We start from the raw sequence: 16722 nt of genomic DNA, 5'->3' as shown, positions 1-16722 counted from the left end.
TAGTTTCATAAACAGTGTTTTTAAGTGTTTTATTTTTTTAAAGATATTACATTAAAGACAAATTTCAAATTCTCTTCAAAGTTGAACAGTTCCCTCTAATCCCTAGAAAAGCTTTCATTGTTGCAGACCGCCATCCCCAGATATACATATTTATACCGTTCTGATACTGTGTAGATATGTTTATTCTATTTTCAGCCAGCCTATCAAATTGTTTCTGCTTCTCCACAGTCTCTATAATTTACATTTCAATTGTTCCATATTATTCCATTTCCATAAAATTACATTTCAATTGTTTTGTTATGTCAGTGCACCACAGTTTAATAAACCATTTCTTTTAAAACTAGACAATTACATTACTTCCAAATTTTGACTATTTTAAATAGTGCTGCAGAAAACAACTTATATAGATTGCTGTTTGCTTCTGATTAATAGTTTCCTTAAAATAAATTTCAAGAAGTAGGATTACCAGGCAGAGACATAATGCTTTCTATAGTGATTCTATAGCTTTCCAGTGCTATCCACAATTAAGAGTGCCCATCTCACAAGTGTCCAGCATGAGCAATTATTTCCAGAGGATTTTATTTCGTTTTATTTTTTTAAGATTTTTTTTATTCATTTATGAAAGACAGAGAGAGAGAGAGAGAGAGAGGCAGAAGCAGGCTCCATGCTGGGAGCCCAACATGGAACTCGATCCCGGGTCCCCAGGATAACGCCCTGGGCCAAAGGCAAGCGCTAAACCACTGAGCCACCCCAGGATCCCCTATTTTGTTTTATTTTTTGCTGCTTTAGTTAGGTATGATGACATCGTGAAGTTATTTTAATTGGCTCTGTAGACAGGTACTTGCAGCAGGCCCCCTCTTATTCTGGTTTCACATCCCGTGGTTTCAGTCACCTGAGGTCAACCGTGGTCAACAGGTGGTCAACAGGTGTTCCCCCTTTTGGCTCATTGTCAGAAGGTTAGTAGTAGTGCAACAGCACGTTACGGTGCCTATGTCATTAACCTCCTGTCATGCCATCAACTCACATCATCACAGAGAGGGTGAGTGCAGTCCAATAAAATATTTTGAGAGAGAGAGGCCACATTTACATGACTTTTATTACAGCATATTATATATTATAACTATGCCATTTTATTATTAGTTACTGCTGTTTATCTGTTACTATGTCTAATTTATAAATTTTATTTGTTCATAAGTATGTGTAGGGAAAAAGACAAAGTAGACATAGGGTTCAGTACCATCCTGTGGTTTCGGGCATCTGCTGAGGATCTTGGTGCATATCTCCCATAGATAAGGGGGACTACTGCATTCTGAGAAAACAAAAGACCCAGTAGAGAACATGTTTAAATCTGCTGTCCTCCTTTGCTGAGTTCCCCAGCCTTTCCAGATAAGGGGGGCTGAGTGCCTCCAGGAGGGAGACAATGAGCCTTACCTCAGTGGGCAGTGCCTGCATTCAGGCTGGTCCCCCTAACTCTCCAGAGCCTCCCCTCAGAACGAAGCATACTTGTCTCTGTTAACAGACAGCACATGTAGGCACTTGGGCTCAGAGCTTCTGTTTCTGAATCCCCAGCCCTTACTCCCAGGTCCTCAGGCTTGCACCCTTTGGAGTCACCATTTCCCCTGTGGTCAGAACTTAGTCATTAGAGCTCTGATCAAAGCCTCTGCTTTTCTCTTTGTTTAGACAGTTTCCAATTTGCTAAGATGACCCAGATAGTCTTCTGTGGGTCACATCCAGAACCTTGCCAGCACCATCTGGTTGGTGCCACATTAGGTTCCATTGAAAACAAACAGGGATCCCTGGCAAAACTTTTAATGGCTGTGACCAGGCAAAGTGACAGCTTTGAAAAATGATGCTCAGCCTCATTGACCCAAATGAGTGAGCAGTCACCGGTCCTGCAGGTGGAGGTTTACTACTAGGTAAGCCAGGGTAATCATGTTCCAGAATGCTACTTCTGCACTTCTCTGCAGAAGGATCTCTGTTCCAGAGGATGGTGGCACATGTGCACACGGCAGCCCTCACACCAGGCTTACCTGGCAGCTCTGGGATAGTTGTGATGGAAACCACACCGTTGCCAGCAGCAGTGATCCTGGGGGTATCAGGCCACCCCGACCCTTCTGGCATGTGTCTTCAGGGAGCAAGGCCTCTGGCCCTATCTGGATACATGGCCATCTATGAATCAGGCCAGACCCCACCCAGATCAACCTGAGAGCCAAGACCAAGGCCCTGAGTCACCTGCTGCCATATGGCCAGATAGGCTATGAACCCAGACCCATTACACTTGAAAACTTACATCTTTTTAAACTGTGACCTGACTTCCCTGCCTTCCTCCCATTTTAGTGGACAGAGGCATGTTTGTTTCCGAGGTTCACTTGGTATAATCTTCAAACTCGCATGAAAATTTCCTGGAGGTCTTGTGAAAACCCGTGTTGGGGCCCCAAACCCAGAGTTTCTGATTCAGTAGGTATTGGAATAGGGCCCAAGAATTTGAATTTCTAACAAGTTTCCAGATAATGCTTATGTACCTGGTCCGAATGCCACACTTGGCAAATCAGTATCCTTACTTATGACTAGATGAAAGTCAGGTGTAGGTGAGCACATAGCAAGAGGGAACTACTGGCCTCTGTTTTACTTATGATAAAAGGACTGATCCTCCCTAGCTGGACCTCAATTCCCAGAAATGGATGGAACTGAGAAGCCAGCAGGGATGCATATGCACACATACACAAAAACATGCACACACATACCACAGACTTTGGAATCATGGAATCACCTTGAATCTGTTTCCTCCTGTGGGGAAGGTCAGGATATTTCACCAGATAGCTGGATTGAGGGTCCCTCTCATAACCTGTGGAACTGCCTCTTGTGTCTAGGCCTTGTATGGACACACACAGGCTGTCACATGCCTGGCAGCATCGGTCATATTCAGCCTCCTGGTGAGTGGTTCCCAAGATTGTACCTGTATCCTGTGGGACCTGGACCACCTCACCCACGTGGCCCGCCTGCCTACCCACCAAGAGGGCATCTCTGCCCTTGCCATCAGTGATGTCTCGGTAAGGCCCTGTTTCTCAATGTCTGGGAGCCTGGCTGGTAGCCTGGTGCCATACCCAGGGGAAGAGACTGACCACCCAAGAATGTTGAGAAACTCCCAGATATATGGAGTATTTTTTACCCAGGCAGAGTGGAGACATCAGCATGTGTAACATATGGGTCTAGATTTTATTTTTTCCTTTTCTGTTTTTCTCCCTCAGGGTGGTGGGGGTGGTGGGGAGTGTCTGTCTTGGCACAGGCATGCAGTTGGCTTTGGTAAGAGATCTGCTGGGCTTGACTGACTAATTCAGCCATTGACTACAAATCAGTGTTAACTCAGCAGGTGCTTTTGGTCTCCACAGCAGGAAGTGTTTCTACTTGTCCCTCCATGCTGGCCACCATGGATGAGCCTGTCAGAACATATGCATGTGAGAGAGACAGAGAGAAGAGAGAAAGAGTTAGAGAAATATCCAAATCTCAGTGTGGAGTTTCTCCCAGGCTGGAATCCCCATCATAGGGCACAGAGTTCCCTGAAGGTTCCAAGCCTCTGCATCTGCTCCAGTAAAACCCTAGGAGTTTAGCGCATGGATAGAATGGTCAAGGAGATAATAGAAGGAAGGGGAGAGGATGAAGAAGGCTCCTGGTGCCAACTTAGTCAAAAGTGGTCTCCAGGTAGGCCTGAATCCAGGATGAATGTTATATGGCAAATAGAGGGTGGATGGATGGATGGATGAATAGATCTGTGGGTGGATGGATATTTGGGTGAATTAGTGGGAGGATAGGTAGATGGGCAGATAGAGAGTGGATGGGTGGATGGATGGTGGGTGGATGGATGAATTGGGGGAATGTAATGGGAAAGGTACCAAGCTCTGATCTGAGAGAGCACAAAACCCATATAGAATAATGTCCTCAGAGAAGATTGATATCAGGACAACAACTTGTTGGCTTCAACTTGTCCTGAAACTAATTGAGTGCCTGCTGGGAGCCCAGTGCTGAGTGCTGGGCAAAGATGTACCATACATGGTCCTTGGCCTCAAGCAGACTCTGTACCAAACAATTCAGGAAGAGACATGGTGGAGCCCAGCCCAGGGGGCTATGGATGGGTTCTGAGTTCCCTACATCCCTTTTGTGGTTAGGGCAAGGCTCAAAGACATGGCTCCAGCTAGTTTTATGAGTCCTCAGTGACAGTGACCACTACACCATTGGCTGTAAGATAGACAAAAACTTGAGAAGGAAATTCTGGACATAAATGTTATAGGAGATTCAATAATGGAGATATTTTTCCTCAGAAATTCCCTTCAGAGGGACATTGTTCAACTTTATGAGTCATATACCATCATTCAAACCTCTGTACTCTGCCCTCCACCAGGTGATATCCAGATCATGTTTATGGTTACAGGGCTGGCTAGCCAGGTACAGGTCCCATGTCCAGAGCCAGGGGCAATCTCCAAGCTGGGTCTTCTATGCCAGTCAGTAAATGGCCAGGGAGAGGGCTGTGGGAGGAGCTCCAATAGTGAGCCAATCAGCCTGTGTCAGAGAAAGCAGTATCCAAACACCTGATTGCAATATGAAAATGGCCAGGAATTTACAGTGCATGAAAATACAGCAGACCTATGAGTCATCCTTGAAGAAGTGAGTGTCAGGTCTTGGATTACCCTGATTAGTCTTCAGAAGATACCAAATTAAGGCTGCTTGACTGCATAAACCCTGGGTGAGCAGGTAATGGGTGGGCAGGCCATGACTAGCATGGAGTGACCTCAGCTCTCACCACTGCAGGGAACAATTGTCTCCTGTGCGGGTGCCCACTTGTCTCTGTGGAATGTCAACGGACAGCCTCTGGCCAGCATCACCACTGCCTGGGGCCCCGAAGGAGCCATAACCTGCTGCTATGTGATGGAGGGGCCAGCATGGGACACAAACCATGTCATCATCACTGGGAGTCAAGACGGCATGGTTCGGGTAGGTGTGTCTTGGGCAGAATGAAGGCATGGTACAGAAAGTGTTTTTCTCTATTCTGCTCACTTCCTCCAAGAGTCTAAATCTATAGGCTGCATTTGAAACCAGGCAGCATACCAGATGAGGTCTCCACAACAAGTGAGGGCAAAGGCAAAGCTCATTCCAGGCAATCAATCAATCAATCAAATTATATATATACTTTTATATACACATACATTCATGTAATGAAATAAACACTTATTATCACAAGATGTGAAAGCTGAATGGTCAAATGCACAAAAACATAGCTCAGTGCTGAAAAATATTTGGGCCATCCATTCACATACTTACCCATCTATCCATCTCTCCATCCATCCATCCATCCATCCATCCATCCATCCATCCACTAATCCATCCAACCATTTCTCTCTATACCTATTCATCCATCTATCCATCCTCCCATCCATCTATCTTTTCATCTACCTATCTGTTCATCCAATAATACATCTACCTACCTACCCAACTGTTTATCTCTCTACCTTCCCTCCTTCCTTCTCTCTCTCTCCCTTTCTCTTTCCCTCCCTCCTTTCCTTCCTTCCTTCCTTCCTTCCTTCCTTCCTTCCTTCCTTCCTTCCTTCCTTCCTTCCTTCCTTCTTCCCTCCTTCTTTCCTCCTTCCCTCTACCTCTCCCTTCTTTCCTTCCTTCATTCCTTTCCTTCTGTCCAATGATCTATCCTTCCACATACTCATCCATTTATCTATAAATCCATCTATCCACCCACATATTTGTTCACCTATCCATCTATCCATCCACCTAACTCTGGCTCTGTGCCAAACTCTTCATACAAGCCATAAGGGACACAGAAATGAATGGTAATAGGCCCTTACCCTCAAGATGCTCATATTCTAGAAGAGAAGACAAACAGAGAATGCATGATCTGACCAGGATAATCAGAGAGTGCCATGGATCCTCTGAGGAAGGCCATGGAGAGGGTAAGCATCAAGAAACTAGGAAGAGAAAGAAATGGAAACACTGAAGTATGAGGATTAGCATAAAATGAACAAGGTAATTTTTCTGAGACTGACAGGAAGGATGAAGGAATGAATAAAGATAAGAAATAATTCAGAGGCTTACTCAAGAAACTGTTAATTGAATTCCACAGTTTATGAAAGGAAACATCAACTGAATTCCACAAGGTATTCAAGAAAATGCCCATTGCATTCTACAAATATTTATGAAAGCTTGAGTGTGCCAACATGGCTACAAATTGGCCTTGCCTGCCAGGTGTCCATGCCCCTAATCTGAGAATAATCATGGAGATAATACTTGTAGAATAAATATATGGTGACAGTCCAAAGGGAGATTGGATTTATCTCTAACAGAGAGACACGGGAGGCAGCGGCAGTATAGCTGAGTCCCGAGGGTGAGGAAAAATCACAGCATACGGAAAGGCTAAGCCAGCTGAGGGGCCAGTGTGTCCAGAGGAGACAAGGCTGAGGAGGGCCCCTTACGATGTCCTCTCTGAGGGCTATGAGGGGCACAGGGTCTCTGCAGAGCGTGGGGCATCCTGGACTAGCCAGAACATGAGGAGACAGCAAGGCTTGGGCTTGGTGGGGTGCGGTCCCCACTGTGGGTCAGAGGAGCCTGGGCTGGCTGAGCAGCAGATGCATTTTTCACAGGCCCCCAAGTCATGGGTGGGAGTCTTTCATACACTCAGCATCATTCATCTAGGATGGTAATTGAGCTCCTGGGATGGCCCAATGCTGTGCTAGGCCTGATGTGGAACTCACAGAAGCATTAAGGGGAGGGTGGTCCTTGTCCTTTGGCTATGGAACATCCAGACTCAGCAACTGAGAAGCCATATGCTGTCAGCCTGAGGACACTCACAGGAGGACTTAGGGCCAGAGCCAGACACAGAGGATAGAGAGGCCTAGCTGCTGAGTGGTGAGGGAGGCCTCTGGGGATGGTGGCAGTGTGATGAGAGGGCATAGCTAAGTAAAATGACAATAAGCTAGCTGCTGAGTCTCACCCCTACAGTTAAGAGGTTGAGGGCTGATGCACCATGGTCACGGGAGTGCCAAGTGAGCCCATCCAAGCTGCAACTATGCTCTGCTGAAGCCTAAGTGATTTTTTCCCAGAGAATACATTAATATTAGAGGTGAAAGGGAACCATGCTCCCACCTCTTCCCTTGGAGTCCCTTGGATGTGAGGAGTGGGATGGGCCCGAAGCTACAAACAGGATCATTTCCCCAGTCATGGCCTTTTCTCTTTTCTGGACAGATTTGGAGGACTGAGGACATGAAGACATCTGTTCCCGGGCTGACAATACCAGAGGAGCCCTCAGCTCAACCTCCAAGCCCTAGAGGTACCTACCCTACTGAGGGTGCAGGGCACCCTTGCCTTGCTCGGTCTTCCTCTGCTCTCCCCTCCTGTAGCTGCACTCAGGGCTACAGAGCCCAGGGAAACCATCGAGTCTCTCTGGATGTTGCCAAGTTGGGGAGACAGAGCACAGTTTATTGCAAGCTGCTGGTGGGATGTGAAGCATCATGGAGAAGTCCTATTGCATCCTGGTCCCATCATGCAGGGACCAGTAAGCTCTGGGATGCTCCTTGGACATGTGAACAGTGGTGGTGGTTGTAGGAGCCCTCAGCTTCTGAATGGCGAGAGGGAAGGACACACTTTGCAGAGCATGGGTTGATGTTCTCCATCTACCTGTGTGACTCCTCAATGCCAAACTTCCCAACCTAGGGCCTGGGTCCAAATACCTACTAGACTGGACAGCCAGGCTGCAGACAGGAGTGAGGAGGGGCCAGGGAGGGGCCTTGCCGTATGCCTGGGGAGAGGAAGTGGTTCCATAGTGCCTAGCCTGCCCTGGTGATCCTGGCTCAACTTCCCCAATTCCCCCTGGCAGGCTGCTCAAAGTTGGTCTGGGGGTCCTCTGCATCAGCACCACCCAGGAGCCTTATTAAAAATGTAGACGTGAGTCCTGTTCCTACCTTATACCCCAGGAAAAGATTGGGTGTTGTTAGAATTTCCATATCCAACAGGTCCCCAGGTAAGTGTGGTGTGCACCAAAGTAAGAGAACGACTGTTCCAGAGCCTCCTTTGGGTTGTGGAAGATGGGACTAAAGTAAGAAAAATCTGTTCTCCCTTCTGCCATCATGGCCACTGGTACTGCCACCACCTTGGCCACCATCACAGAGCTCGGAAGGAGAGGACTTGGCCAGGAGCGGTTTCCATTGTGCCCACTTGCCATACTTCCTCTTATGTGTCACAGCAACACTGTGAGGTATATTTTACCTCACGCATGTGAAGGATAAGGAAATTGAAGCACAGAGAGGCTTAGTAACTTGCCCAGTTACCCAGAAGCACATGACTACTACAGTTCTCACTTTTGTAGTAGTGAGAGCAGACACAACAGACGTCAGACTGCCTTCATGCTGCCAGACTGACCTCCACCACCGCTACCGCCATGCATCACCGTCAACAGCACCTCCCCCTGCTACAGGCACAAAGGTCACCACCAAAGCTATCCCCTCCTTCTCTCCAACCACAGCTGCCCCAGTGGTCCCGCCAACCTCCTCCAATGCAGCAAACCTTCTTTCTCAGCTCCATCTTCATCAAAGATTTTGGCCCAGAACCGAGGCATCTTTCCTGGTGCCCATGATGAAAGGAAACATTGTTACCATGAAGTGTGGATTCTCCTATTATCCTGAGTCCTTCTGGTTTGCTCTGCTTCCTAGGACCCACGATCTTTCATGGAAGAAACTTCTCCAGAGGGCTGAGAGCTGCTTTCTGAAGAGTAGCCATTTTCAGCTAGTTCCTTTCTGGAATGTACTTCACCCCTCCTCGAGCCATTTAGTCATCTGATTCTGGTTCTTTCTTCATACAAGCATACACAGATATCTGATCAGCCCATCTTGAGCCCCAGGCTCTGCACTGAGAATCTCTTCCTTCAAAATAATGCCATCTGGGAACACTTGCCAAATGGGCTGACCCAGAGCAATGACCTCACAGTGACCTCACATTTACTTCATTGTTCCTAGTGTCTCAAGGGTCCTCTGGGACTGCAAGGAATCAGCTCATCTTGGAGTAAAAAGAATTGTGCATTCTAAGAAACTTAAAATACTTCTTTGGAGAGAGAGCCGAGGTCAAACTTCCTCCCTGATTGCCACCCACTTAGAAGAGAGCTAGCCCAGGATCCTGATTCTCCAGCCTGCCTGTGAACCATTCTGTGCAGCACCTGCATGAGAGTGGGCCAGTTCAGGCTGGGGCTCCACTGCCCATTTCTGAAGCTATGGAGGCCCAATGAGGAAAAAGTGGATGAATGGATGCTGACTGTATGGAAAGACAGATGAACAAAGTGACCTCAGAGACGTTCTGCTGGTTCTGGAAGTGCCAGTGTATTTGAGGGTTTCTACTCAGGATCAGCAGTTGTGCTGAAACCGCACTCTTGGGGAGTGGGGTCCGGAGCAATGGGAAGTGAGATAAAAAGCAGATGCCAAAGCTCTAGACTTGGCTCTGTCCCCAACAACTTCTCTGTCCCTCACTTCGCCCTGTGCCAGATGGAGGTACTCCTGTACATCCTAACATGAGGACAGAAATAAAGGACATACACAAGAATCCACTCAGCAAAAGGCTTGCAAAAAGGCAGGTCGTCCTTACAATTTTTGCAGGCTTGTAAAGCCTTCTCCCCTAATATAACAGCTGATGACATTAGGGAGCTTGTAGGACGGTCTCAGGCTGGCAGGAGTCCCCTCAGGCCCAGGTCCATGTCCTTCTCCTGCTGTTTGTCCTGACGGTGCCTGAGGTCACTACTGCCAAACAGAATGGAGTGTTGGGGTTGTGATCACAGTTCAAGGGGGGACTCAGGTGAAATGACACAAGGGCACAGACACATTCATGAAAACCAGACTGGGCCACAGTAAGGAGATAGCAAATCCATGTGCAGGCTTACAAACCTAACCCAGTGGTGGTCTTGTGGTTCTCATAAGATTGCTCAAAACTGTTTTGCTGGAAAGCGACACTATTGGGCATGACACAGGGACATGACACATGTGTCCTGTTGGTGTGTATATTACTGCATCCCTCAGGTGTCTTAAGGGACAAGAAAGGAGATCTTTGAAGATATTAAGGATGCTGCATTTGTGTACGGAGGTAATCTAATTTCTGCCTGGAATTCATTTATTTGTCATTTGAAGCAAGGACCAACCCAGTTGAGCACAATTCATTTTAGGAATCACCCTGTAGGTTTGAACTTAATCTGGTACATGAGAAGTGCTTGGGAGGGCTTATTGCTTGGACTTTTGCACAAACATAGAAGGCACATACATTTCCCAGAGCACAGGCCTGTGTGTGCACACAAGAGGCCATCGTGGCATAGCTGGAACAGCGGCACCGTTCCTGCCCGGCCTCCAAGGGGCCCAGCTGATGTCTCTCCATCTCACCACTCCATGCTGAAGGAATTACTGTCTGCCCCCAAATGCAGTCATTAAAATGAGTGAAGTAACAATCATTGTGTTATATTTTTTTTTGAAAAAACGTTCTCAGCATTTAATTATTGGTTGTGGCGTGAGAGGATTTAGATAAGTTGATAATGCCGACTTCATGTAATTTATTTTTACTAGGCAATTATGGGCTGCATTACATCCTGGCAGCAAGGTATTGTGGGGCATCTTATTAAGCATAAAGCCAGTAAACACTGATGAACAATTTTGCTGAACTAGGCATGCAATTTAGAAAGCAATAATACACAAATCCAATTTGGTACACAATGGATACCGCAGCACGTCAGCACATGTAACTATCACAGCCTACAAATTAAATTGGGTTGGCCCCTTTTGCAACAGCACAGGCCAAGATTAAATATATTTCCCCCCTCAATTTAACAAGTTGCTGACCACAAATATAAATATGTGTGTATGTGTTTGTGACCCTGCATGTGGGTGTACACTTGCACGTGTGCGCGGCCACTCGGCTTTCCTAACTATTCTCTTGCATGATTCCCACAGGTCACAGATGGGAGAAGAATCTTGCCCTGTGTCGAGAGCTGGATGTCAGCCTGGCTTTGACGGGGAAGCCCAGCAAGACCAGCCCTGCCGTGACAGCTCTGGCCGTGTCCAGGTAACCAAGGCTTGTCTTCTTGGGGCCTCCGGCAGGGGGCACAGAGGCCACCCCAGGAAGGTCCCCATGGCTCTAGGCTCAAGTTGCCCAGCCCTGGGAGGTGGCTTCATTACTACAGGGACCTGGGACAGCCCACCATGCACACGAGGCAAATGAGGTGCCCATGGAGGGCCCTAGGAGATTTTTGTGACACACACATGTTCTTACTCTATCTCTTTCAAATATCCATGAACTCATAAAGAAATCTACAAGGTAAACGTATATGGCTTTGTAGTTTCATCCTACAAGGGACTTTTTTCCTGAGACCCAGTACCAATAATAATATTTGGTGTGGTGATGCTACATTACGAAAACAAACAAACGAAAAACTTTTGAGAGCTCTAGACCAAAATAGAAGAGCCAAGTGTCAGGTGCTATGCTTGATAGACATTATTTTATTCTTCAGTTACCTAGTGGCAGTAAGTGGTACCCACTCTTAATAATCCATTTCTCACACTAGGAGGTGTCATCTCAGGAGGCCAATGGGCCTTTGAGAGCTGCTTCCCTTCTTCCTTCACTGCCCTGGAGTGGGTGGCTCAGGGTCCGTGGTGGTAACCACACAGTGTCCTAGAAGCCAGACTGAAGTGAGGTGGGCTAGGGTGGGATATGGTAAAAGGGATGGAGAGTCCAGAGCCCCAACTCTTTGTCGGGAAACTTGCCATTCTTGTGGCTGGGGGATCTGGCTATGTTTTGACAGGACAGCAGGCCCACCTGGAGATGCTAAACAGAAAAGTGAGGGCCTCACCCTGGATTCCTGGAGCCTGGACAACTTGGAGTGTCCCCCCATGCTCATAAGGGAGGCCATAACCTTCATAGTTCAGAAGTGCCCCTTCCCCTGGGTCAGAACATTCTCCGGTTCTCCCGGCTGATCCTCCTGCCTCAGGTGAAGGCCAGGTGCAGGCCCTGCAGGACGGAACCCCCTGTGTCAGTTTCCTGGGAGAAGTAGGACTTACGGGCTTTGCTCTAACACTCCTGTCTATTCCTTTTCTTCCCAAGGAACCAGATCAAGCTCCTGGTCGGCGATGAGAAGGGGAGAATATTCTGCTGGTCTGCAGAAGGGTAGGAAGACTGAGAGGGTGGGCAACCGTGTGTCCTGAGCGGCAGCAGCACCCGGTGAATGCAGGCTGACGCAGTGCCCGGGAAGCAGAGGAGTCTCCCCGGAGGCAGAGGCTGCTGGCCATCAGGGCTGCACACCCTGAGCCACTCCATGGCCAGTGGCACTTTGGCCTTGGGTTGTGCAAGGACACACTCTGTCAAAGGAGAGCCCCTGGGAGCCTGGGAGTGGCGATCTGGAAACTGACTGGCTCACAAGCTGCCCATAAACTCACAGAACTCACCTTCTCAGAGGGCTTACTACATTGGGAAAAAAAATCAGGTCGCTTACTGGGAACTAATGGGAAATATTGGATTGTCTTTATTTTATTAAAGCAACTATTTTCCAAACACAGGTGGGCTCATGAGTATAAAATCACCATGCTTTTCCACTCAGGTGTTTGCATCCTGTACCCGGAAAGGTGAAAAGGCCTCAGGGAAGCCCACCCCACTCTTGGAGTGTTTCTCAAGCCCTCCTATCTTCCTCCGTGGAATCTGGCTCTCCCTCAGGCTTGCCTGCCAGGCAGGGGCTCGTGGGGAGCTAGGGGCACGCTCAGGAAGCCCACTCCTATGGGTGAGCCACAGGATGTGGACCTGGGGTTGCCCATGGCAGGCGTAGGGAAGTCAGCCAGGGAGGCAGCAGAGAGACCCCTGCCCTTTTTTTTTTTTAATAATCAATTTATTTTTTATTGGTATTCAATTTGCCAACATACAGAATAACACCCAGTGCTCATCCTGTCAAGTGCCCACCTCAGTGCCCGTCACCCAGTCACCCTCACCCCCCATCCTCCTCCCCTTCCACACCCCTAGTTCGTTTCCCAGAGTTAGGAGTCTTTATGTTCTGTCTCCCTTTCTGATATTTCCCAAACATTTCTTCTCCCTTCCCTTATATTCCCTTTCACTATTATTTATATTCCCCAAATGAATGAGACCATATAATGTTTGTCCTTCTCCGATTCACGTATTTCGCTCAGCATAATACCCTCCAGTTCCATCCACGTCGAAGCAAATGGTGGGTATTTGTCATTTCTAGTGGCTGAGTAATATTCCATTGTATACATAAACCACATCTTCTTTATCCACTCATCTTTCGATGGACACCGAGGCTCCTTCCACAGTTTGGCTATTGTGGCCATTGCTGCTAGAAACATCGGGGTGCAGGTGTCCCGGCGTTTCATTGCATCTGAATCTTTGGGGTAAATCCCCAGCAGTGCCATTCCTGGGTCGTAGGGCAGGTCTATTTTTAACTCTTTGAGGAACCTCCACACAGTTTTCCAGAGTGGCTGCACCAGGTCACATTTCCACCAACAGTGCAGGAGGGTTCCCCTTTCTCCACATCCTCTCCAACATTTGTGGTTTCCTGCCTTGTTAATGTTCCCCATTCTCACTGGTGTGAGGTGGTATCTCATTGTGGTTTTGATGTGTATTTCCCTGATGGCAAGTGATGCGGAACATTTTCTCATGTGCTTGTTGGCCATGTCTGTGTCTTCATCTGTGAGATTTCTCATCATGTCTTTTGCCCATTTCATGACTGGATTGTTTGTTTCTTTGCTGTTGAGTTTAAGAAGTTCTTTATAGGGGATCCCTGGGTGGCGCAGCGGTTTGGCGCCTGCCTTTGGCCCAGGGCGCGATCCTGGAGACCCGGGATCGAATCCCACGTTGGGCTCCCGGTGCATGGAGCCTGCTTCTCCCTCTGCCTGTGTCTCTGCCTCTCTCTCTCTCTCTCTCTCTCTCTCTCTCTGTGACTATCATAAATAAATAAAAATTTAAAAAAAAGAAGTTCTTTATAGATCTTGGAAACTAGCCCTTTATCTGATACGTCATTTGCAAATATCTTCTCCCATTCTGCAGGTTGTCTTTTAGTTTTGTTGACTGTATCCTTTGCTGTGCAAAAGCTTCTTATCTGGATGAAGTCCCAATAGTTCATTTTTGCTTTTGTTTCTCTTGCCTTCATGGATGTATCTTGCAAGAAGTTAATGTGGCTGAGTTCAAGAAGGGTGTTGCCTGTGTTCTCCTCTAGGATTTTGATGGAATCTTGTCTCACATTTAGATCTTTCATCCATTTTGAGTTTATCTTTGTGTATGGTGAAAGAGAGTGGTCTAGTTTCATTCTTCTGCATGTGGATGTCCAATTTTCCCAGCACCATTTATTGAAGAGACTGTCTTTCTTCCAATGGATAGTCTTTCCTCCTTTATCGAATATTAGTTGACCATAAAATTGAGGGTCCACTTCTGGGTTCTCTATTCTGTTCCACTGATCTATGTGTCTGTTTCTGTACCAGTACCACACTGTCTTGATGACCACAGCTTTGTAGTACAACCTGAAATCTGGCATTGTGATGCCCCCAGATACGGTTTTCTTTTTTAAAATTCCCCTGGCTATTCGGGGTCTTTTCTGATTCCACACAAATCTTAAAATAATTTGTTCTAACTCTCTGAAGAAAGTCCATGGTATTCTGATAGGGATTGCATTAAATGTGTAAACTGCCCTGGGTAACATTGACATTTTCACAATATTAATTCTGCCAATCCATGAGCATGGATTATGTTTCCATCTCTTTGTGTCTTCCTCAATTTCTTTCAGAAGTATTCTGTAGTTTTTAGGGTATAGATCCTTTACCTCTTTGGTTAGGTTTATTCCTAGGTATCTTATGCTTTTGGGTGCAATTGTAAATGGGATTGATCCTTAATTTCTCTTTCTTCAGTCTCATTGTTAGTGTATAGAAATGCCACTGATTTCTGGGCATTGATTTTGTATCCTGTCACACTGCCAAATTGCTGTATGAGTTCTAGCAATCTTGGGGTGGAGGCTTTTGGTTTTTCTATGTAGAGTATCATGAGATCCCCTGCCCTTAATGCCTTCTCTGTCTCTGTACCCCATAGCAGGCTTGGGCTTGGCAGGCTCTTCTCAGGGCCTGACTTTACACAAAGGTCAAAGGCCCCAGAACACAGGCCAGTTTGCAGCTGGAGCTCAATCTGGAAGAACTGGGGCTGGGCTGTTGTGTGACTTCTGCCCTCCAGGAGAGAATATGGGGAGGGGGGGTAGTTAGTGGAAACCCCTCCGAGGAATTTTAGTGACTTCCAGGGCACTAAGGCCCGTCATTGGGCATTGAAGGCATCACCCCATTCCAGTGTCTTCTCTCCACCCCCAGCCTTTCAGAGGTCCTTGAATGGAAATTCATTGCCTCTTCAACGAAGTTAAGTCCAGGTGGATGCACAAGAATTTGGGGTAGCGAAGCTCCTTAGCTACCTCCCCTCCCTCTCCAGGGAACACAATCCATTCCATATTTCTGCAAGCCCCGCAAGGCCCTGATGAGTGTCCTTATTCAACACAGTTCAGGCCTAGAGAGGGCAAGAAAATGGAGTGTCTTCTGGCCTGGATCATCTGGCTTCTGGGAGCAGTGAGCCAATTTAAAGATAAATTTTAACAAGATACAGGGGTATGCAGCTATGCCAAAGAGAGTGAATGAGGTATGGACAGGGAAGAGTGATCTATCTATAAACTTTGAGGGCTTTGCAAAGGGCAAGATGGAGGAGGAGGTGCCTCGGGGCCCACTGCGCCCCTCCTGGGTAGAAGGCCCTGTGTCTGACCCCAGGGCCAAGGATCACACTGCCTCCAGCACTGTCTGCAGGTGCTATTAGCAGACAGCCCATTTGCAATCCCCTTTTCAGTCTGGGCTGCACCGAAGGACCATAAATTGAAGAGCAGAGAGCACCACTCCCCAGGAAGGCCAAGAAGCAGGGTCATAAATATCAAGGCTGGGCCTGCTGTCATGTTTCAAAACACCATTTATAGCATTTCCCAGGGCTGAAAGGTCTGCCGGCCCAAAGGCTATCTTGGGCTAATTCACTTGACAAACATTCCCTGAACACTGGCTTTTGCTTCCGCATATCACTGGGGAGAGGCAGAGGCAGCATCTTGGGGCTCAGATGTCTGTGCAACAAAGGTGACTTGAGGTAGAATGCTCAAGAGAGAACCCTGTGCCCTAGGGTAGGCCCGGGCAATCTTGTGGCTATAGTCATCTGCTTGGGATGCCAAAGTGCCACAGGCTGGGTGGGTTCAAATGATTCTTCACAGTTCTAGAGCCTGGAGACTCAAGATCAAGGTATCAGCAGGGTTGGTTTCCTCCGAAGCATCTCTCTCCCTGGCTCATAGATGACCGTCTCTCCCGGCGTCCTCACATGGACTTCTCTCCATGTCTGTCTGTCTCCTAATCTCCTTTGCTTGTAAAGTACCCAGTCATGTTAGATTAAGGTCCATCCTAATGGGGGCGCCCAGGTGGCTCAGGTGGTTAAGCATCTGTCTTCGGTTCAGGTCATGATCTCAGGATTCTGGGATCTAAGGGTCCAGGGATTGAGCCCCGCAACGGGCTCCCTGTTCAACGGGGAGCCTGCCTCTCTCTCTCCCTCTGCCACTGCCCTGGTTGTGCTCTCTCACTCCCTGTCAAATAAATAAAATCTTTAATCTTTATTTAAAAAAAAAATTGTCCATCTTAATGACCTCTT

At 47.5% G+C, this 16722-nt stretch overlaps 1 protein-coding gene and 1 long non-coding RNA gene across 7 annotated transcripts in view; one reads left to right on the top strand and one right to left on the bottom strand.

The window, feature by feature from the left end:
- Window positions 1–12569, top strand: part of WDFY4 (WDFY family member 4) — a 285777-nt gene extending 273208 nt beyond the window's left edge. For all 5 annotated transcript variants that reach the window (XM_072806363.1, XM_072806362.1, XM_072806360.1 and 2 more), the window contains 5 exons: window positions 2871–3050; window positions 4804–4986; window positions 7243–7327; window positions 10974–11085; window positions 12121–12569. In XM_072806363.1, the coding sequence (XP_072662464.1) occupies window positions 2871–3050; window positions 4804–4986; window positions 7243–7327; window positions 10974–11085; window positions 12121–12187 (627 nt within the window). In that variant the 3' untranslated portion in view covers window positions 12188–12569. The remainder of the gene's footprint in view (window positions 1–2870; window positions 3051–4803; window positions 4987–7242; window positions 7328–10973; window positions 11086–12120) is intronic.
- LOC140621240 (uncharacterized) overlaps window positions 13–16722 on the bottom strand; it is a 34041-nt gene continuing 17331 nt past the window's right edge. The window contains exons 3-4 of one of the 2 annotated variants that reach the window (XR_012020976.1): window positions 7959–16657; window positions 13–7615 (exon numbers count right to left, since the gene is read on the bottom strand). This is a non-coding gene — a long non-coding RNA (uncharacterized lncRNA). Of the gene's footprint in view, window positions 16658–16722 lie in introns of both variants that reach the window. The other variant, XR_012020975.1, reaches the window with a different exon arrangement.

The sequence above is a fragment of the Canis lupus genome, chromosome 29 (genome assembly GCF_048164855.1).
Source record: "Canis lupus baileyi chromosome 29, mCanLup2.hap1, whole genome shotgun sequence".
Lineage (NCBI taxonomy): Eukaryota > Metazoa > Chordata > Mammalia > Carnivora > Canidae > Canis > Canis lupus.
Note: the sequence above shows the minus strand (reverse complement) of the source record. Positions and strands in the feature narration are given on the sequence as shown.